Raw genomic sequence first — 22,958 nt, 5'->3', positions numbered from 1 at the left:
ATAGAGAACAATGTTAATATCAACTTGTCTACCTGGAACACCAGTCCTATGTCAATTTTTTTCCTGCTTATATTCTTAAAAATCTAGGAAAGGACTAAAAGTGTGCTAAAGCTATTAGCTTTTATATTGAATTAAAATGAATTTGGAGGAAAGGAGGAAATGTTCATAGAAGTATGGTGACCAACAAACCAAATGCTGTATGTGCTCATCTGTCATTAAGATAGCATTTGCTAGGTTGGCATGCCTTTTCTGGGACCCCAGTGGTAATGCCTCCTGGGATGCTGGTAGCATCACTGTTGCCTCTTGTTCATTGCCTTGGGTCCTGAGCACAGCTCGATGGCTGTGTATTTAGGGCATTAGTTGTGGCACAAAATGGGATATCTTGGTGCTTGCAGCACCCACATGGTACATATATATACATATACTCTTGTGGAAAGCACTGACTGGTTATCAGAAAGACCTTTACAGAAATGGCAAGTTAGGTGTTGGTATGCTTATAGCTTGTCTTTGCAGCTCTGCCACTATGTTTTGATAAGAACCTAACTGGGTCATCCTGACCAAAGGGGGGGAAAAAAAAGTCCTCTCCAAATGAGTGTCTGTCTGGCAGTTTCTGCCAAATGTTGGGTAGTTTTAAAATAAGGATCACAGCTTTTGAGTAATTCTAATTTTTCTTCAATTTACTTTAATTTCTCAGACTCCAGTACTGAAATGTTCACAGTTACTGAAACAATTTGTTTCCTTGTTCTTTCTCCATATGTTCATGTGTCAAGATGATGAAGTTGCCACTTCTTGTAACTTAGTCACACAAACACTTTGAGGGCTTGGGGACTGCTGTAGCCCAGCAGATGAATGGTGGACCAGCTGCAGGTGGATAGGTAGCCAAGAGGTTGTACCAAGGAACTTCTTGCTACAACCATTGTTTCCCACGAAGGCTGATCACAATGTAAAACACATTTTTGTTGCTCCAGCAAGACGTGCAGGTGCAGGACTATCACCACATCCAAGGAAGGCAAGTCTACTCTGAGAGTATACTGGGGTATGTGAACAGTGCTGCCAATTATTCACAGCCCACAACACTGGGAGGAGAGTTGCCATATGTAAGGGAAGCTCTTTTTTTTTCAGGAAGAGGAAGAATGGAGGAGAGGACAGAATATACACAAAGGACTACTTATTTTCAGCTACAGAAAACTTCAAAAGTAGGTAACTCAGGAAGCAGCATATTCACAGCTCCATTCTGGACATCCCAGCACTGTTCAATTTCTTTGCTTTATGGGACAAATTACACAATGGTCCCTTAGCTCCCTCATGGGAGGGAAAAATTCTCTTAACTCCAGCTTGCCTCACCAACACTTGATATTGCAGATATCAAGCCATTTCCAACACACCCAAAAATCCTTTATAAATATGTGTGCCAACAACATAAAGAGTTGCAGAGTACTCTGAAAAACCATCTCTTTCCATGGATGAGGTTGAGACACTGTAATTTAAAATCAAATTTTGTTTGAATACATTTTGACTGAAGTTTGTTCCTTTATAGTCTTTGCTCACTTGATTTTAATCCCTAGGACTATTACAAAGATAATGCCCAATATTAGACAAATTAAGACCTCAGAGGAAGAACTTATAGTATATCTCTTAGAATCCATTATTCCACCATGTGAGTTTAGATATGTAATTTAAATAGATCACCAGATCAATTTTGATAATCATCTGTCTCTTTTTTTTTCAAAGCTACATTGCCTTAGAAATCAGGGACTATGCTTGGGCTCTTCTTATCCTGATTACCAGGTCTACAGGGAGCTAAGGAATGGTGTCAGGACAGCAAGATGAAACATCCTGGGGGCCTTTTCATAAGCATGACATCTCCTTAGTTTTCGAAAGTAAGTATCACTGACTAATGGCTTAAACTTCCCATCTGAAAGACTCTCCTGCAGGCATGAGGAGATGAAGACTACACAGAGGCCTGCTCTGCATGCACATTATCTGTGAAGACAGACGGAGGAGATCGAAAGCAAATCTGGGCATAGCCTGGGAGTTGGAAGGCAGCTGGATCCATCAACTGGGCCTCCTCTAAGCTTGGGCCATGCTCCTCTTTGGGTATGTGCTGATTAATGTTACAATAAGAGAATTAGAGCACCATGAATAACTCCAAATAGATGATACCTCAAGTGGTCCCAATCAGTCCAATCTAGCCTGGCCTAGCCTTTCTAAGCAGATGCAAATAAGTTCTTAATAGTACATTAAAACTCAACTGAGAGGTGGGTTCCCTATTCCTGGATTATATCCAGATAACCAGACATCTGCCTGTTCTGAACTTCTTCTCTGCCTGCACCTTCAATTGTGGACCAGGGCACCTGCCATCCACTTGAATCATGCCTCTACTGCTCCATCACTACCGATAGCCCCTTTGGTTCTGATGGTCCATTTGGATCCACTTCTTCATCTCTACTTCCACTCACCCAGTTAAAAAACATGAACGGGTATTAACCTACTGGAACTACAACCGAGAAACAATGCATTCCAGTCTCTGCCCTGGCTGCTCTCTGTCAGGTAGTAGGTGAAAAGTATGAGTCAATTCCTGAGAAACTGGCCAGGTAGCATTGTTCAAAGTGCCAAATTTATACAACTTGCTTGTAATATTTTTCCTATAGATTAAAATATATCTGCTACTTCTACACAAATGGGATTCACTGATATTGCAGGGGCATGTTTTGATATGTTTTTCTCTTTAAGCAGGAAGTTCTTGTGAAGCAGCTCTTTTCCAAGTAATGCGATAGAAGAGAAAGGTACAAAGGCATCTCCATGTAGAGTTCCATGTTGCTGTCTATCATTCATTCTCCACAGGAGATAACAAAGCCCAAATGCTGGATTGTCATTCTGCATGGTGAAAGTAATGTGGGGGCTTCTGAAAGAACAAATGCCTATAACAGCCAAAAGGGCCACTGGCTACAAACTGTAGTCTGTGATCTATCCTGGGATATGGAGGCCATTAATGGCTGCAGGGCTCCTCCATAGCACATTTCACCACCTGTTCCTGAGAGGGGCACTGAACTCCAACGTTTTCCCCAGCGTCAAGCAGTGCTGCCTACCTGGCATGATGACATCAGGAAATCCCAATTTTCTTGTAATTGCCAATCCCCTATTAAAAATCATGGGATTTTCTCTCCGGATCTGTTCCATGTCTCCACGAAGAAGCTGAAGAGAAATGATCAAACCTGCAAAAAGAAAGGTATTTTCTTAGAACCACATTTCCATTCTGTTATGTAGTATTAGAAAAGACATAAAAAGTTACACTTTCCAGAGGAAAACGGGCAAAGTTCAGCATTTTTCTCAGGAAAAGTTTTAATACCAAAAGTATAACTTATTTTGAAGCAAAATTCTAGAAAGCTAAAGGCATTTAAGTGAAGGTGACCTTAATAAATCAATCAACTACTCTATTAAACACAAACTGAAGTCAGGGAGATTGAATGACTTTCTTCTCTGCTTCCCAGCATCTAGCCTGGGATCTCCTTGGCCTTCAGTGAATATGGAATCAGAGGGCTAAACTACCGAGGTCATACATTTAAAAACGCAGAGAAATCTGCAGACTAGAAACAAGTATGATCCAAGAGGACCTTGGGTCAGTGCACCCCACAGGCTGGACCTAAGATGTATTGTGTTGGAAGGTAGGAGTATGCCAAAGGATGGGAAGCAAGTTGCTGCTTCAACCTTGCACTAAGATAGATCTCACACCTTCCCTGCACAGAACCACTGCATCACAAGGACACCTAAGACCTTTTGTGGGCCTAACTAAACCTTGCCTCAGATCTCATGAGAATTTCAGATCCTCCTAAAAAATGATTTTCATTCAGAACTTCCAAGACTCTCTAATGTCTCTTCATGTTGTGTTGGTTTCTGGCTCATTATTTGCACCTCTGGAGTTTTTCCAACAAAGTTAGAATCTTGTGAAATCCCCTCCTCCATTCCTAAAAGTCCCCAAGACAGCCACGGGCCAGAAGGTCATAAAAGGCCACTCCTACATGGAATTAGAGCCTATCAACTCTGAGACCATGAATGGGATTAGCTGTCACACCAAGATGATGAATGTAGGGCTGAATTATGGGTCAGCAGGAAGCATCCTCTTTAACTTATAAACTGGAGAATTGTGCAGAAGATGAACATGTACAGAAACGAGGGAAGAACGTGTTATGATAATAAAGAAGAGTAGAAGATGACCTGGAGACAGTAACAAAGAAGATTAGAAATAAGAATCATGTGGCAATGGTGGAGGGGAGGAGGAACAAAAAGCTGCCAGACACTGTAACTGGCAGATAAAAGTACTGTAGTATCTAGGAAAATGTACTCTCACAGCTAGGCCAGGGGAGGAAATATATTTCTATTACAGCCCAGCTAAAATTTCAGGATTATTTCATTGGTTCTACCAAACTCACACTTCCCAAGAAACCCTGGGTCATTAACACCAAGATCACAGTGTCCTGAAAAGCAAGCAAACAATATTCCAGTTTTCATTCTGGTTTGATAATCAGTGTTTGGGATTGATTTTGAGTTATCTAAAATAATTTTTTACAGCCTAATTACTGAGTGGACTAAAATACAATTAGTTTATGTGCCTGAACGTCTGGGGGCCAGACCAAGACCACAATGACTGTTACAGAGGATAGCAGATTGGGATATATTTTCCCCTCCCTCACAACTTCAACTCATTCATCCTTGTTGAAATTTTATCCTGGATAAACAAGTATCCACTGACCAGGGTACAGCCTACCATGGAGAAAATAGCTGAGGATGAGACAATCTCCAGAATTTGAGGGAATGGTGGTTAGAGGGCAAAGGAAAACAAATCAACAGATACGCTCTGAGTAGTCCTCACTGGCAGGGATTTCTTCAAATACCCACTGACTGCCCTTCATCTCTGCTTTTTAAAGCTACCAAAATAGCCTAGAGATGCAGTGAAGCTTGTCTGGATACTTGCAGAACCATAGCTAGCCTTTGAGTTACCAAAGAGATCTTGATCAGCTGTTCCCCACCTTTAAACATGACAAATAAGAGGAAAGCTTCAGTTTATGCACAAGAGGAAATGAAAGACTCATGAAGAATGAAAGAAACCATAAATAGAGGATATAAAAACAGCATTCCCTTTTGTAGGGGTCGAGATTTTTCAGTTTCTTTCTGGTTTTGAAATCCTGGATGACTGAGACGCATGTCAAATAATGCTAAGGCATGGTCCTCAGGGCAAGAATGTCTTTAAGAATAATTTTTAAAAAAGTGACCCATTTGCCCACCTAGTTGGCAAACAGTCCCTTAGCAATACTTGAGTGTTCTACCAACCTATTATTGCAATGGGAATCTCAAGATAAAGAACTAAAAAAAAGTAACTGAGTCTATATAATCTCCTTGTCAATCTGACTACTTTGATTGCTTGAAATAAGAATACCATTTTCTTTTTTTAAAGATTTGTTTATTTATTTGAAAGTCAGAGTTAGAGAGAGAAGGAAGAGAGAGGGTGAAGAGAGGGTGAGGGTGAGGGTGAGGGTAAGGAAGAGAGAGGGTGAGAGAGAGAGAGAAAGAGAGAGAGAATCTTCCATCTGCTGGTTTAGCCTTTAGATGGCCTTCATGGCCAGGGCTGGGTCAGGAGCTTCATTTGAATCTTTCACATGGATGGAGGTGACAGGGGCCCATACACTTTGGCCATTTTCAGCTACTTTTCTCAGGCCAATAGCAGGTAGCTGGATGGGAAGTGTAGCAGCTGGGACATGAACCAGTGCTCATATGAAATGCTGGCACTTTAGGTGGTAGCTTTACCCACTACACCTCTATGCTGTTCCCAAGACCACCATTTTCTTACTACACTTAATCTGAGCTTAAGGACTGGCTCTTAAAAAAGTAACTGGACAAAATGATACCTGTGTGAAATACTGAACAACAACTTTGCTCTGTTCCCTGAGACCTACCTCCCCACTCCCTCTTTGGGGGAATGCTAAATGAGAATTATGTAAATTAATCTCAGTCCAAGATATGTAAACAAAGCTACAATTCATGGTCATTTAAAAATAAACTCAACACTTCGGTGTTAACTATTTTATTTGTCTTCACTTGTCCTTAATGATCTACACGCTAACTGGAATTGCTAAAAGTTCGGTCTGTTGCTACTCATCTAAGAGGCCAACAATACAAATTGAGAGCCACATATATGAAGCTGCACAGAAGAGAGTTATTGTTGAATGCACATTTACTCTCAGTACCCAAAGCCAATGAAGCAATTCTTTTCCCATTTTTATGACTTGAATGGAAAGAAAAGCACTAATGACATCTAAAACAGAATGGTCAATGCAATGAACTGTCTATGAAGTTTAATAAAGATAGGTGACAGGGGGCCAGCACTGTGGCTCACTTGGTTAATCCTCCGCCTACGGTGCCGGCATCCCACATGGGCACTGGGTTCTAGTCCCGGTTGCTCCTCTTCCAGTCCAGCTCTCTTCTGTGGCCTGGGAGGGCAATGGAGGATGGCCCAAGTGTTTGGGCTCCTGCACCTGCATGGAAGACCAGGAAGAAGCACCTGGTTCCTGGCTTCGGATCGGCGCAGTGCCAGCCGTAGTGGCCATTTGGGGAGTGAACCAACAGGAGGAAGACCTCTCTCTCTCTCTCTCACTGTCTATAACTCTACCTGTCAAATAAAAAAATTAAAAAAAGATAGGTGACAGTTTCTAGAAAAGTAAATTAAAATTTTATATGGATGTATTCTTAATTTTGGAGACTAATAAAGACCTGAAATATTCCTCTGACAAGAGGAACCCAGGCTGAAGCCAGGAGCCAGGAGCTTCCTCCAGGTCTCCTTTGTGGGTGCAGGGTCCCAATGACTTGGGCCATCTTCCACTGCTTTCCCAGGAGCATTAGCAGAGAGCTAGATCAGAAGTGGAGTGGCAGAGACTTGAACCCAGTGCCCAAATGGGATGTTGGCATCACAGGCGGCAGCTTAACTCACTATGCTACAGCGCCAGGCCCTAATATCCGAATTTATTTAATGAGGAGGTTAAAACAGATAATTTCCAAGTCTCAAGCAGTTTCTGATACACTCTTAAAAAAGCAGCAACCTGCTTCTCCTGATGATTTTTCCACAATCACGGAGACTTCCTCACAGTATGGCCAGCCTATCTGAGGCTCTCTGAATCCTGAACAAAAAATCAGACACTGAAGATGGCATTGTTCCTGTTCATCTGGGGAATGAGACAAAACTCATCCTCTTATCCTGCTGATATGAAGGAGAAACTACGCTTTTAGTTTTTGTTTTAAAAAAGTGCTTTGCTACCATTTCTCTTTGTAAATGTTCTCCGTGTTTTAATCATATCATGCCCCATCAATCTGTAGCAAAGTACTCCTCTTCACAAATTAAGTAAGTAAAGCAAAAAATATGACAAATATTCATGTGAATGAGTTTTCCAAATAGACAGTAACCTTCCTATATTTTTTAAAAACAAAATTTTATGTGTCTCTTTGGGCTAGGCCAGTTTTAGTATGCTGGATGTTGCTTCTTCAATATATCACATGGGGCTCCTTGGCATCCAGGCATACTCACAGAGGAAGTGCCATATAACATTAGTGAGAAGGCTCTCAGGACCCCATACTAAAAGTTTTAGAGGAATTGAGTAGATTCAGCTGAGAGTCTCAACCCTCACAGCATCTTGTGTGGATCCTCTCTAAAAATTCTCCTAGTTAAGGGTCTGTTGACCGCCTTGGAGGAAAAAACAAACTATTCTCCTCAACAACTATCACTCTTTAAAAACAATGATTCCTTGTAGAGGCTTTATACTGTCTTTTAAGACCAACTTTTAATTTCTGACAAGATCTAGGAAAGTGAAAACAAAGAAGGTTACATAAAAGATATGCCAGAATGACTGGCATTGTAAGAATATTTGTTGGTCATTACTAGTGTCAAGTTATCTTGATGATGTTAACAATAAACAGGAACAGAAAGAAAGTGGATACCAGTATCTGTCTTTTGTTGGGTCGGGGGTCCGGGAGTATAATTTTTCTTCATAAAAATACGGATTTCACAATGTGATAAACCGTGAAACACAAAATTTTCCTCTCTCTGAATACAAGTGAGAACTCAAGTTACCTATCAAGGTACATGGAGTCCATAATAGATAAAAAAATGTATTTCTGGTCAGCATACAGTAGGAAAGGCTTTGAATTATTAAAAAAGAATTATACAAAGTGGGCAGTAGAATGAACATCTATAGGGAACTAAACTTTACAAAGAGCTGCCAATCAGCACCAGTGAACTCCAGCAACCACAAATGCCAACACAAAGTGATCTAATCAAAGAAATACGTCACCATGGCTGGCGCTGGGGGCAGAGTACTTGGCACTGGACTTTCGGATGATGTTCTCGTGGATCTGGGACCACTCGCTCTCGTTGTTGCACCTGCAACAGAAGGATAGGCATCACGGCTCTAAAGTATTTTAAACGTGCTCTGACATTCCAATGTGTAACAATACATTGAAGCGAAAAAGAATTTTTCACTTCCCTAAAATAAGTATAAGTTTTACTAAATTAGATGAGGCTAATTTCCTGTTAAGCATAGAAGAATAACTCTTTGGAAAGGGTAGAAACCCTTAAAAAAACTCTATAATATTTTTTGAACAGCAAAAGATGCTTCTATTTGAAGTAGTATTCTATCATGTGACAGCCCCCCCCCTTTTTTTTCTAGCACACACACACACACACACCAGGCTCCAGAAAACAAAGTTCATGACAGCAGAAAAGTGGTTCCTCTCAACAAATATTACTGTTTAGAAACTGTCATGACATTGGCTATGTACTATCATTCAACTGTCATTACACCAGTCATGAGGAAAGTCCTGCTAAGCTTAAGGCAACATGGAAACCATTTACTTAAGAGTTATAATTCAATAAAACCAAGATAAGAAAGCATGAAAGAGTAGTGAGTTGGTTCATTATGAAGTCCTCTGTGGTCAAGGGGAAGCAGCTTAGCAGAGAAGGCTAGATGCTTTCCTAGGGACTTCAGGAGGAGGACAAAAGAGAGAAAGGAGGAACATCGCACTTCCACCAAATTCTGCCATTTTAGTGTCTCTCCTATTAAAAATGCAACTCCAAAAGAGCTGCAACTACACAACCACTTGGAAAAGAGCTTAGAGCTGGGAATTTCTCGTCTTAATGCAAGCACTTTGATGAAACAATTGGGTTGATATTATGGTAAGCTCTTGAAAATCCCATTTGACATGTAAAGAGTCCCCATGGCCCTGGACTTGCCCTTTGTTTGCCCTGTTGTTTAGGGGGGTTTAGAGCTACAGGTCCCAGAAAATAGAACTCATGCACCAAGGAAAACCTACAGGATCATCCACTGGTTACTCAGAAGTTCTAGTAGAGCATGGGAACTCCCAGGAGGTAACCCCAAAACAAGCTACAACATGTGCTATCCAGCAGTATGATGCACTACATGTTTCTAAATAAATGGGTTTGTATAGTGGCCAGTTAGAGATAAAGGAGTTCTGTCATTAGCTCAGTTGGTTACCCAATCAGCAGCTCTTTGGACTTCTTGGCCATATAAATAAGCCTCTCTTACTCAGAGCTGTGGTGATGGTTAAAAGTGAGGTTCTCAAAACCCAGAGATCTAATGATAACTTCTTGCTTATAAAATTCCTCTCAAGCAAAAGGAGAATATAGTATCCTTTAAAATGGAATTTGTGACTTAGCAACTTGGTTGGAAATAAAAATTGAGAGGTATTGGCAGTAGTGCTCCCAGCCCTTCCTGTCTGACGTGAATACTGTCTCATCTTGTCCAACCAGTCAATGCATCAGAGAAGTGCCTAGCTGGTGAGGATTCAAATAGAGAATTGCCTCTATTGTTTTTTTTTCTTGTCACTTCCTAGGTTTACATGATCAATAGTTACTTTAACTGAAATATTAGTTCGTCAAAAATAACATATTCCTTATCACTACAAAAGATGAGCATTAATAATTACCTTCACATTCACAACATGTAGGAGTAATTTCAGTATTTGTTCAATAAATACTCACTGGTCCCTTTGCAATGTAGTGGAACTGGTGCTTTGTCAACTACACCAACAGTGATAATGTTTATTATTTCACTTACATGTGCCCCATCACCCATCAAATACAATTAAGATGCCAGACATCTGATGGCTTGTTCCTGTTTTCCTTCTCCCTTTCAACACTCCATACATATTGGTGGCCTTCATAGTTTTGCCTTTAACTCATTTCCTTCTTCATCTAAAAGCCTTCCTAGACAATATCATCTATTCTCATGACTTCAGTTACTACTAGAGGCTGTCAAGCCCTAAAGTGGTATCTCCAGCTCAGATTCCTTCCTAAGCAGCTGACCTCTATGGGATATATCTCCAATCTGCTCCCAAAGATGCCATCTCACTGAATGGAACCCATTAGTTCATTAAACTAGAACGCTTCCAGTAGTTATCATGTTCTAAAAAATTTTGTTATCTTAAAAAGTTGTCACATCTGACCTCTCCTCTTCAGGGATCTGGTCTGGCCATTATCATCTCTCTTCTGGACCAGTATAGCTTTCTTTTTCTTTCTTTCTTTTTTTTTTTTTTAAATAGAGACACAGCAATGTTCCTTCTGCTGGTTCATTTCCCAAATGCTCACACAGCTAGGGCTGGCTCAGGCTGAAGCCAGGAGCCAGAAACTCCATCCTGGTCTTCTACATGTGAAGCAGAGGCCCAAGTTCTTGAATCATCACTTGCCGCCTACCAGGGTGCACATTAGCAGGAAGCTGTAATCAGGAGCAGAGCTGAGATTCAAACCCAGGGGCTCTGATATGGTATGTGGGTATTCAAAGTTGGGTCTGAACCACTGCACCAAGCACCTGCCCTTTTTTACCTTTTTAATGGGCTTTCCAACATCTCCCTTTCCAGAATGCCCATCTGGTCATAGCTACCCTTCTCAGAATCCTCAAAGGTTAGACTAGTTCATGCTTGTTAGGAAGCCATTTTAAGTAAGTTACATCAGGCCCTCTCTTCTCTCTTCAGGCTTCTCATTTATCTTGAAAAATCTCAGCAGCCTTACACCTTTATCTATGTGCATCCCTTGTCTGGTAGCTACGAGGGCTCTACTATTTTTCTTTCTTTCCATAAAAAAAATAGATTCAGCTTAATATTGTCTGTTTTATGAAGCTTTTCCTGGGTAGCTTTCTTCATCATTCTCAATTCTCAATATTTGATATCCTATCAGACCTGACCACTAGCTTTTTGAGATCCTATTTCTGGAGGAATTCCTATTTCTGGAGGAATATGTTTTACCTTAGTATATACCTATTTTATGTGTGTACTTCTCTCTAGGTCCTTAGAATGCAAGGAATTTGTCTTGCTAATAATCTCACCAAGTAGCAGAACCTATAGTATATAGATAATGCTTACTGTGACATTTGTTGAAGAAATAAACAGAATAATTTTCAAAGTCAATTGGTCATTTATTTCTAGCTCATATATTACTTATTTACTCTCTAATTCTGCACCAGAATTACATTAACTAAAGTGAAGACAGATTTTGAAAATATTCTGCATCATGGCCATCTGTGGAGCTATCAAAAGCTTCATCTAGATTTAAGAGGAAAATAGTAAGAGTAGTGAGAAAAACCACATGTCCAGGAAAAGTAGGGGAGAAATGTATATATCAAGGAAGGTGAAGGAGATATATCTGGGTAGAAGCCCATGGTGGAGGCTGGCGCCGTGGTGCAGTGGATAAAGCTGCCGCCTGCAGTGCCGGCATCCCATGTGGGTGCCGGTTTGGGTCCCAGCTATCCCACTTACAATCCAGCTTTCTGTGTGGCCTTTCCAGCAGAAGATGGCCCAAGTCCTCAGGCCCCTGCACCCTGTGGGAGAACCAGAAGAAGCTTCTGGTTTCGGACCAGTACAGCTCTGGCCGTTGCTGCCAATTGGGGAGTGAACCAGCAGATGGAAGACACTTTTCTCTCTCTGCCTCTACTCTCTCTGCGTTACTTCGACTTTCAAATAAATAAATAAATAATTTTTTTTTTAAGAAGCTCATGGTGACTCTGGAGAACAGACTGAAACCAAATGCCATGCAGATTAATTTGCAGGCTGCAAAGCGTGAGATTCTGAAACTCTGCAGTCTACTCACAATTGACTATAGACAAAAATTTAGCTTTACAGAATTGCCAAATTATCATTCCAAAGCCATCAAATTACCAATGAGTTTTTTGTCCTTTTTAAAAAATAGATTATTTTTTGAAAGGCAGCGTTACAGAGAAGTAGAGACAGAGAGAGATCTTCCATTCGCTGGTTCACTCCCCAAATGGCTGCAATGACTGGGGCTGAGTTAGGTCAAAGCCAGGAGCCAGAGGTTTCGTGTGGGTATCCCATATGAATGCAAGCGCCCAAGTACCTGGGCCATCTTCTGCTGCTTTCTCAGGTACATTAGCAGGGATCTGGATCAGAAGTAGAGCAGCTGGGACTTCAACCAGTGCCCAAATGGGAGGCAGGCATTGCGGCCGGCAGCTTTATTCTCTACACCACAGCGTGAGTCCCCTGTTTATCCTTTAACATACTTATTTTCTTTTTTATTTATTAATTTTTTTATTTAATAAATGTGAATTTACAAAGTGCAACTTTTGTATTGTTGTGGCTCCACCCCCCCAACCTCCCTCCCGCCTGTGGCCCTCTCCTCTCCCTCTGCCTCTCCCATCCCACCCTTCATCGAGTTTCATTTTCAATTACCTTCATATACAGAAGATCAACTTAGTATATACTAAGCAAGGATTTCAACAGGCTGCACTCACACAACCGCACAAGGTATAGGGTATTGTTCGACTAGTAGTGTTGTCTTTAAGTTTCATAGTAAAACACATTAAGGACAGAGATCCTACGTGGGGAGCCTGTACCCAGTGACTTCCATTGTTGATTTAACAATTGACACTCTTACTTATGGCGTCAGCAATCACCCGAGGCTCTTGCCATGAGCTGTCTAGGCTATGGAAGCCCCTTGAGTTCACCAACTCTGAACTTGTTTAGTCAAGGCCATATCACAGTGGAGGTTCCTTTCTCCCTTCGGAGAAAGGCGCCTCCCTCCTTGATGGCCTGTTCCTTCTGCTGGGGTCTTGTTCACCAGGATCTTTCATTTAGGTTGTTTTGGCCACCGTGTCATGGCTTTCCATGCCTGTGAGACTCTCATGGGCCTTTTAGCCAGATCCAAATGCCCCAAGGATTGATTCTGAGGCTGGAGTGCTGTTTTGGGCAAAACCACAATGAGATTTCACCTCACCCTGGTTAGAATGGCTCACATACAAAAATCTACCAACAACAGATGCTGGAGAGGATGTGGGGAAAAAGGGACACTAACCCACTGTTGGTGGGAATGCAAACTGGTAAAGCCACTATGGAAGTCAGTCTGGAGATTCCTCAGAAATCTGAATATAACCCTACCATTCAACCCAGCCATCCCACTCGTTGGAATTTACCCAAAGGCAATTAAATTGGCAAACAAAAAAGCGGTCTGCACCTTAATGTTTATTGCTGCTCAATTCACAATAGCCAAGACCTGGAATCAACCTAAATGCCCATCAACAGTAGACTGGATAAAGAAATTATGGGACAGGTACTCCATAGAATACTATACAGCAGTAAAAAACAATGAAATCCAGTCATTTGCAACAAAATGGAGGAATCTGGAAAGCATTATGCTGAGTGAAATAAGCCAGTCCAGAAGGGACAAATATCGTATGTGTTCCCTGATCGGTGTCAACTAACTGAGCACCAAAGGGGAAACCTGTTGAAGTGAAATGGACACTATGAGAAACAGTGACTTGATCAGCTCTTGTCCTGATTGTTGATGTACAATGTAATACTTTATCCATTTTAGTATTTTTTTTGTTGTAGTACTATTGGTTGAACTCTGTAATTAACACACAATTATTCTTAGGTGTTTAAATTTAACTGAAAAGGAATCCCTGTTAAATATAAGAGTGGGAATAAGGGAGGGAGGCGATGTACAATTTGGGACATGCTCAATCAGACTTGCCCCAAATGGTGGAGTTAGAAACGTGCCAGGGGATTCCAATACAATCCCATCAAGGTGGAATGTACCAATGCCATCTCACTAGTCCAAGTGATCAATTTCAGTTCACAATTGATCACACTGATAGTTCTAAGAGTAAAAAGGATCACACAAACAAGACTAGTGTCTGCTAATACTAACTGATAGAATCAAAAAGGGAGAGAATGATCCAACATGGGAAGCGGGATACACAGCAGACTCATAGAATGGCAGATGTCCTAAATAGCACTCTGGCCTCAGAATCAGCCCTTAAGGCATTTGAATCTAGCTGAAGAGCCCATGAGAGTATTATAGGCATGGAAAGCCAAGACACTCTGGGAAAAAAAAAAAGAAGACATAAATGAAAGTTCTCTGCGAGTGAGATCCCAGTAGAAAGAACGGGGCCATCAAAGAAGGAGGTACCTTTCTCTGAAGGGAGGAGAGAACTTCCACTTTGACTATGACCCTGTTGGAATAAGATTGAAGTCGGAGAACTCAAAAGGCTTCCATAGCCTTGGCAACTCATGACTAGAGCCTAGGGAGATTACTGACACCATAAACAAGAGTGTCAAATTGTTAAGTCAACAACAGGAGTCACTGTGTACTTACATCTCATGTGGGATCTGTCCTTAATGTGTTGTCCAATGTGAAGTAATGCTATAACTAGTACTGAAACAGTATTTTACACTTTGTGTTTCTGTGTGGGTGCAAACTGATGAAATCTTTACTTAGTATATACTGAATTGATCTTCTGTATATAAAGATAATGGAAAATGAAAAAAAAACTTGGTTTTAAATTGGAAATGGCATAGAAAATTAATCAATTTTTAAAAAAATATCATGTAGGATCTCTGTCCTTAATGTGCTGTACATTGTAATTTAATGCTATAACTAGTACTCAAACAGTATTTTTCACTTTGTGTTACTATGTGGGTGCAAACTGTTGAAATCTTTACTTAATATATACTAAACTGATTTTCTGTATATAAAGAGAATTGAAAATGAATCATGATGTGAATGGAAGGGGAGAGGGAGCAGGAAAGGGGAGGGTTGCGGATGGGAGGGAAGTTATGGGGGGGAGCCATTGTAATCCGTAAGCTTGTACTTTGGAAATTTATATTCATTAAATAAAAGTTTTTTAAAAAGTTTTCTTTATCTTTCACATTACTAAACTCAAAGAAGAAATATTTCTGCAACATTTTCTCAAGATTAAAATCAAACCTATGTTATTTCCTTATCAATCAGCAATCTAAACTGTCCTTGTTGTGATCTATTTATTTATTTGAAAGGCAGAGCATTGAGAGAGAGAGCGAGAGAGAGAGAGACAGTGAGCGTTCACGTGCAAGAGAGTGAGAGTACACTATCTTCCTTCCACTGGTTAACTCCCTAAACACCTGCAACAACAAAATCTGGGCCAGGCTGAAACCAGGAGTAAGGAACTCCATCCTGGTCTCCCACATGGGTAAGGACCCAAGCACTTGAGCCATCATCCACCACCTTCCCAGTTGCATTAGTAGGGAGTGGATCAGAAGCAGAGCAGCCAGTACTTGAACCTGCACTCTGATATGGGATGCCTGTGTTACAAGCAGTTGCTTAGCCTGCTGTGGTGCCACAACTCCTGCCCTGGTGTAATATATTTAAATTAGCAACATTGTTTTAGTTTTGAAATGCTCAATATAATTAATCAACTACATTTATCCTCAGAATAATATATATTCTCTGCTTTTTTATTTGGTACCATTGTGCTCTAGGCTATGAGGGCGTCCCTCCAGGGGTGGATAAAGGTAAGTTTAATTGTTTACAGGAGTCACTGTGTACTTACATCTCATGTGGGATCTGTCCTTAATGTGTTGTCTAATGTGCAGTGATGCTATAACTAGTACTGAAACAGTATTTTTACACTTTGTGTTTCTGCGTGGGTACAAACTGATGAGATCTTTACTAATTATATACTGAATCAATCTTCTGTATATAAAGATAATTGGAAATGAAAAAAGGAAAAACCTGGTGTTAAATTGGAAATGGCATAGAAAATTAAGTAATTTTTTAAAAAAATATTATGTAGGATCTCTGTCTTTAATGTGCTGTACACTGTTATTTAATGCTATAACTAGTACTCAAACAGTATTTTTTTCACTTTGTGTTGCTATATGGGGGCAAACTGTTGAAATCTTTACCTAATATATACTAAACTGATCTTCTGTATATAAAGAGAATTGAAAATGAATCTTGATGTGAAGGAAGGGGAGAGGGAGCGGGAAAGGGGAGGGTTGCGGGTGGGAGGGAAGTTATGGGAGGGGGGAAGCCATTGTAACCCATAAGCTGTACTTTGGAAATTTATATTCATTAAATAAAAGTTTAATAAATGAAAAAAAATTGTTTATGTGGAATCTGGCTCTTTTCTTTCCCACAGATAATGATTTGCTAATGAGCACTTTGCACATGTTCTCTGCCATAATCATGTTACTCACAGAAAGGTAAGTCTTGAGACACGATTCTTCGCTATGTTTACTCTGAGAAAGCTATGCAGTTATCTGACAATCAGACGTTTTACTGTCTTACAAAAAGAGAGAAAAACTTTAAAATACACAATGAAAATTCTGAACATAAATCTTATTTTACTTTTACAGAGTATATTATTTGTCACTTGAAGACTACTCATTAAATGCTTACTCTGATCATTGTCTTCAAGAAAGGGATCTGTGCTCATTAGTATGGAAAGACAATAAGAAAGAATGCTAGACATACTTTTTCCATTTATTTTGCATCTTTATCTCATAAAAGTTTTAGATTTATAGAAAAATTCCAAAAATATTACAGAGTTCCATATATCCTATTTCCAGTTGTTGCTATTAACATTTTTATTATTATGATACATTTGTCACAGTGAGCCAACACTGTGACAACATATAGCTAAGTCTATATTCATTTTCATAGTTTTTACCCAATGGATTTTTTTCTATTCCAGGATCCCATCTAGGATAGCATATTACATTGAATTATAAACTTCTTAGACCTCTCTGGACTTTGACAATTTTGCAAACTTTCCTTTAGGTGACTCTGACAGTTTTTAGGAGTAATGGTCAGGTATTCTGTAGAGAACTCACTTGAAATCTCTCTCTCTCTCTCTCTGACTGCACTGAAGTAATTTGTTTTGGGGGAAGAATACTACAGAGCCAAATGTCATTCCAAATGCATCACATCAAGGACACATAATATTTACATGACTTATCATTGCTGCTGTTAATACTGATCACGTGGGTAAAGCAGTCAGTGTCAAGATTTCTTTACTGCATTCCACTCCCTAGCAGCACTTTTCCATATTGTCCTCTTTGGAAGTTACTTCACAAAGCTCACACTTATGGAGTAGGGAATTATGTTCCACTACCTTGAAGGTTAAGTATCTATATCTGTATCTATATCTATATATATTATTTAGAATCCTTCAAAATAGGATATTTGTATGCTCCCCTCCAGTGATTTAATCATAGATATTCATTTTATACTTTGAGTTAAATTCAACACCATTTATTTATTTTTTTCTTAACATCTTTCAACTTCAGTCATTGGAAGTTCTTTCAGTTGGCTCTTATGTTCCTTTGACAAATTCCATCAATGTGAATATTTTCAAAACACTCGAAATTTTCAAGTACTTCCTTATTTTCTGGTATTTTCTGTTTCAAGGTTACTTTTTGTGTACTTTCTGTTCTATCCTATGCTCAGCCACTTCTTCAAAGAGCCCTGGTTCCTTTTATCAGAGGATGGTATGAAAAATCAAGATCTCAAGATCTGGGCTACGCATTTGGTCTCTGCAACTGAGATGTTGTTTCTAGGCTATTTCAACTCCTAGAACATGAAAATACACCTGCACATACCAGCCTGTGTGTGTATTTCTATATGCAACCATGAGTTTATATTAATGTCTCCAACACTACTTCACTACCATGAAGATCAATCTAGCCTATATCCTATACCTCTGCTTATCTGTAACTCCCTCTTCCAAGAATGGATGTGAGCTTTGAGTGGGTATTTGGCATAGCATCTAAAATGCCAGTTGGGATACCAACATCCCGTATTGGAGTACCTGGATTCAAGGGCCAGTTCTGCTCCTGATTCTAGCCTCCTGCTCGTGCATACTCTGGGATGTACCTGGAAGGCAGCAGGTGATGATAGCTAAAGTAGTTGAGTCACTGTCACCCACATGGGAAACCTTGATTTACTGGCTTCTGGATTCAGCCTGGTCTGGTCTTGGTTGTTGTGAGCATTTGGGGAGTGAACTGACAGATGGGAAATTATTTCTTTCTCCCTCTAGCCCTGTTTCAAATAAAATAAAAAATTTAAAATGAGTATGACCTTGGAATGAACTGTTCCTTCCTATTTATTCCCATGGAACTTTCTTTTTACTTCTATTTTGTAACTTAATTAATTTTCATTGAACAATTATTTTATATTTAGTTTTGCTAACAAAACTGTCAACTTCTTGAAGGCAAGAATGATGTCTTTAAATTACAGAATACTGGAGTTAAAAGAACTTTATAAAACCTAGAGGAGTTGAGGGATCCCTTAACGTTCTGAGCCTCAGTCCCTGATGTATAGTCCCTCTTACCATAGCCACAAAACAGCTGAAGATTACAAGACGGAAAAGATAAAAAAACTCTTTGACCTCAAAACTCTGCTGTGCAAAGTAAAATGGTTTTAAAGTAAAAGTGATGAAAGTAGCACAAAAGAATATCTTGAGTATTTCATGGATATGAGAACAGATATAAGCACTGAGAGGAATGAAGAGAAAAGAGGCAATAAAGTTTAGAGGGCAAAAGGTAACCTTCTTCTAAAGGCCCAAAAAGAAGCCAAAGCACTAAGGAACAAACTAAAATATTGTTGTGCCTTGAAACTAATTAACAAGGATATAAACATAGGGGAATATGACATAAAAACTACTGGATTTAAAAGGTTAACTTCCACCTACATAAATAGCAATGGTTCTCAAATGGGGTGACTTTGGACACTTGGAGACACTTTTTTAATGAGGAAGTTGAAAATTTTCTTGTGTTTCTTATTTTGCTGCAGAGCTGTTGCTTTATTGTATAAAATAGCTCTGGCAAATGCAGTATATTACAAATTTAAGATAGTACTGTTCTTCCTCTGGCACTGTACAACTAACAAAAACTGCTCTCCATTCCCAGTTACTTTAATTGGAAAGATCATTACATGTTTTGACCCCAATCCAGGCATGGGTATAAGAAAGTTACAGTATTACATAAGGCTTAAGATAACAATATTATCCTTGAATTATATTATTTGTATAACTAGTTTTTACCACAGACAGCTTCACGCATTCTGAATACGAGGGCCTAGAGCCTAGTATAAAAGTCACAAGGTATTGTGAAAAAGATGACAATTGTGTTCATCTGCAATCATTACAAAGTTAGGGGATATTTTCTTCCAGTACCAAGGTTGAAAGTAGTATCTCCCCCCATCATATTGCTGAAAGTTGCTATTTTAAGTCTTGTCCACCACTAATTTAAGATAACTGTGCTGGATTAAGTTATTCTATCCTAGTTCGTGTAAGGGTTCCACTTTCATTCCTCAACAGATTTTATATATTTCTCATAGGCTTCTTCACTCATTAATTCATCTAGTTCTGAAGGGTTTCTCAGTGTCATCTTGATCAGCCAACCATCTTCAAACAAGATTTTTTTGACAAGTCCTGGGTTTTCTGCAAGGGCTTCATTAATTTCAGTTACTTCTCCTGCTACAGGAGAATAGAGTTCATTAGCAGCTTTCACACTTCCCAAAGCACTGGAAACTCATCTTGTTTTTTTTCAATTTTTTCTCAACTTTAGGTCGACTACAATTAACAACATCTCCCAAAGCTTCCTGTGTAAAATTGCTGACTGCCACTGTCCCAATACCATTTTTTGTTGTTATCCATTCATTTTTCTCTGTGAATTTACATACCAAGAGCAGAGCAGGCCCTGTGCTCAGCATATGGACAGCTCCTGCCCACCACCGCCAGGGCAGAGATGCACAGAAGCCCTGAGCAGGCTTGCAGGTCACAGTGACACTCTATGCCACTCACAGCACGGAGACACTTTTAATGGTCACAATATAGGAGCACAGGCAAATTGGATGATGGAAGGTTATGGTGCAAGTCATTGCCAATAAATTTATAAGTACAAGTAAAGATGCAAATCTGCCAAGAAGCATGGGCTGAATGCAGAGAAGCTATTCAAGCCATCTGAAATTAGGTGGAAATGATATCAGCATATTTTAATCACTAGGATATTTTATAAGAAAAAGTACGTTTGTGAGCATTTATTAAATAATCAAATGGGTTTTGATTATAATGAAACATGATTGTATATCCATTCAAATTAACATTTAGACTGTGACTACTGATGTGGATAGTTTGTATTCAATTTTAAGATTCCAGGCATTTTGTGATCTAAAAGAGATCTGTAGGGGGCTGGTGCTTTGATGTAGCTGGTAAAGCTGCCACCTGCAGTGCCGGCATCCAACAGGGACACTGGGTCCAGTCCTGGCTATTCCACTTCTGATCCAGTTCCCTGCTAATACACCTGGGAAAGCAGTAGGAGGTGGCCCAAATGCTTGGGGCCCTGCTCCCATATGGGAGACCCAGAAGAAGCTCCTGGCTTCGGACAGGCCCAGCTCCAACCACTGTGGCCATTTAGGGAGTGAACCAGTGGATGGAAGATCTCTCTCTCTGTCTCTACCTCTCACTCTCTGTAAATATACCTTTCAAAATAAATAAATAAATCTTTAAAAAAAAATACCTGTGTGCCTCCATAGCAGCCCACCATCCCCACAGAGGGGTTAACAAGCACGGGCAGTGAAGTAGCACTTCAGCCACTAAATCTCCAGGAACCTTAGTCAGGGAATACGGCAGAGGGAGGGAGGTATCAAGTTCCTTACTCCAGATTTCCAAGATGCAGCAGAGCAGGAGTGCAACACTTGCTCGGCAAAGAGCTCAGAGTCCTGCTTTCATGCCTTACTGCACGTTTTTATCATTTGCCTCTCCTCTACTACTGCATTACTCCCTTAATTCCTGAATTAAGGATGGGTAATCACCCAACTTTCTTTTCTTTTAACTTTTATTTAATGAATATAAATTTCCAAAGTATAGCTTATGGGTTACAATGGCTTCCCCCCTCCCATAACTTCCCTCCCACCTGCAACCCTCCCCTTTCCCACTCCCTCTGCCCTTTCATTCACATCAAGATTCATTTTCAATTCTCTTTATATACAGAAGATCAGTTTAGTATATATTAAATAAAGATTTCAACAGTTTGCCCCCACATAGCAACACAAAGTGAAAGTGGGCAACTCAGAAAAACACTCAAGAATTTTTTTTTTGAAGAGTTGTTTTAAAGTTGTATTACCTTCAAGTTTGCATCTCTAAAAGGCTACCTACTATAGGTAGGTAATTCTTGGGGGGTATTTTCTCAAATTAATTTTAATTATCACAATCCTATAGGACAGGTGTTGTCATGTCCATTTTACAAATGAGAATGAGGTGGAGCTGGAGTATAAGCATAGGTCTCTGCCTTTGGAACCAGTCAGACCTAAGTTTAGACACCAGCTCCCCTGAATCCTATTCTTTTGTAAAATGAAGGGCAATAAAGTATAGATTTAGGAGCCACTGATATTGACCACTAGTTCATGTTGTCCTTATCTGTAGTGCAAAAGAATAGAGAAGCAGTGACAAGGATGAATAAAAATAGCCACCATTTCTATAAAAATACTCGACTAACCAAATGGAGTTTCTAAGACCAAGCTGACAAATCAAAAAATGTGTTCCATTCTAGATGTGCCACTATTGCTCAAAAGGGAGCTGGTTAAATCCTAAATGGGGTTACATCCATATTTCTACTGAAAATACATATCTGAGAATCTAATAAGGAAGAAGTAGTACTGTTTTTCGTGCTGGTTGTATTAGAAGGTCCTTCTTCTGACAAGTCTGATAATGAAATGCTTCACAAAAAGTTTGTGTGGTTGCAGCTGTGGAGGATGTTGCCAAATCCCTCTTGTTAAGCAAAGACACTCCTGAACCTGTGAATGTCATCTTATTTGGAAAAAGGGTCTTTGCAGAGGTAATTAAGGATTCTGAGAGATTATCTTGGATTATCCCAGTAGCCCTAAATCCAACAGAAAGGCAGAGGGATATTTGAGACACAGAAGAGGACAAGATAGAGAGAAGAGGAGGAGGTAATGTGTGGCAGAAGCAGTGTCTGGAGTAATATGGCCCCAACTGCTGACAGCCACCAGAAGCTGAGAGAGACAAAGAATCGAATCTCCTCTACTGTCCAGAGAGCTTGCAGGCTTGCCAACGTCTTTATTTTACTTCTGGCTTCTAGAACAGTGAGAATGAATTTCTGTGGTTTAATCCACTAAATTTATGGTAACTTGTTTTAGTAGCATTGGAAATTAATAAGAAGTCCATGTGGTTCACAGAATTAAACCACGATCTCAAGTTTGACATGCTTATCAATACTACTAACATATGCACCAACTATTTATTTGTATCCATGCTACTTCACAGATTGATTTATCTGTATTTGCTCCACATCCTCCTTTTGATTTGTTATGATCTTACAGAAATCTGTGACATCCATTAGCTCCCTCAAAGTGCAACAAGTAGTATTTTTATGCTTAGTTTACTAACTGAAAGGTTAAATATTTGACAATAAAGGTTTATCTTTGTCAATTTTTTAATATTAGGATGACTATATGCTTTTCTTCCTCTGGATGACTGATAAGACACACTATATTTAGCTAACAGAACTGTGATCAAAGTGTGGCTTGTGCAATTTCTGTCTTAAGGAAATTTTTTTCTGTGAACAATGCTTTGTAAATGTTTACCAGCAATGGGGAATGCATGCTCTGC

At 39.7% G+C, this 22,958-nt stretch overlaps 1 protein-coding gene across 1 annotated transcript in view; it reads right to left on the bottom strand.

Moving 5' to 3' along the window:
• Positions 1-22,958, bottom strand: part of DOCK3 (dedicator of cytokinesis 3) — a 455,873-nt gene that overhangs the window by 109,458 nt on the left and 323,457 nt on the right. The window contains exons 13-14 of the mRNA XM_062199955.1: positions 8,337-8,425; positions 3,090-3,215 (exon numbers count right to left, since the gene is read on the bottom strand). Coding sequence (XP_062055939.1) covers positions 3,090-3,215; positions 8,337-8,425 — 215 coding nt within the window. The remainder of the gene's footprint in view (positions 1-3,089; positions 3,216-8,336; positions 8,426-22,958) is intronic.

This window comes from Lepus europaeus, chromosome 9, assembly GCF_033115175.1.
Source record: "Lepus europaeus isolate LE1 chromosome 9, mLepTim1.pri, whole genome shotgun sequence".
NCBI lineage: Eukaryota > Metazoa > Chordata > Mammalia > Lagomorpha > Leporidae > Lepus > Lepus europaeus.
Note: the sequence above shows the minus strand (reverse complement) of the source record. Positions and strands in the feature narration are given on the sequence as shown.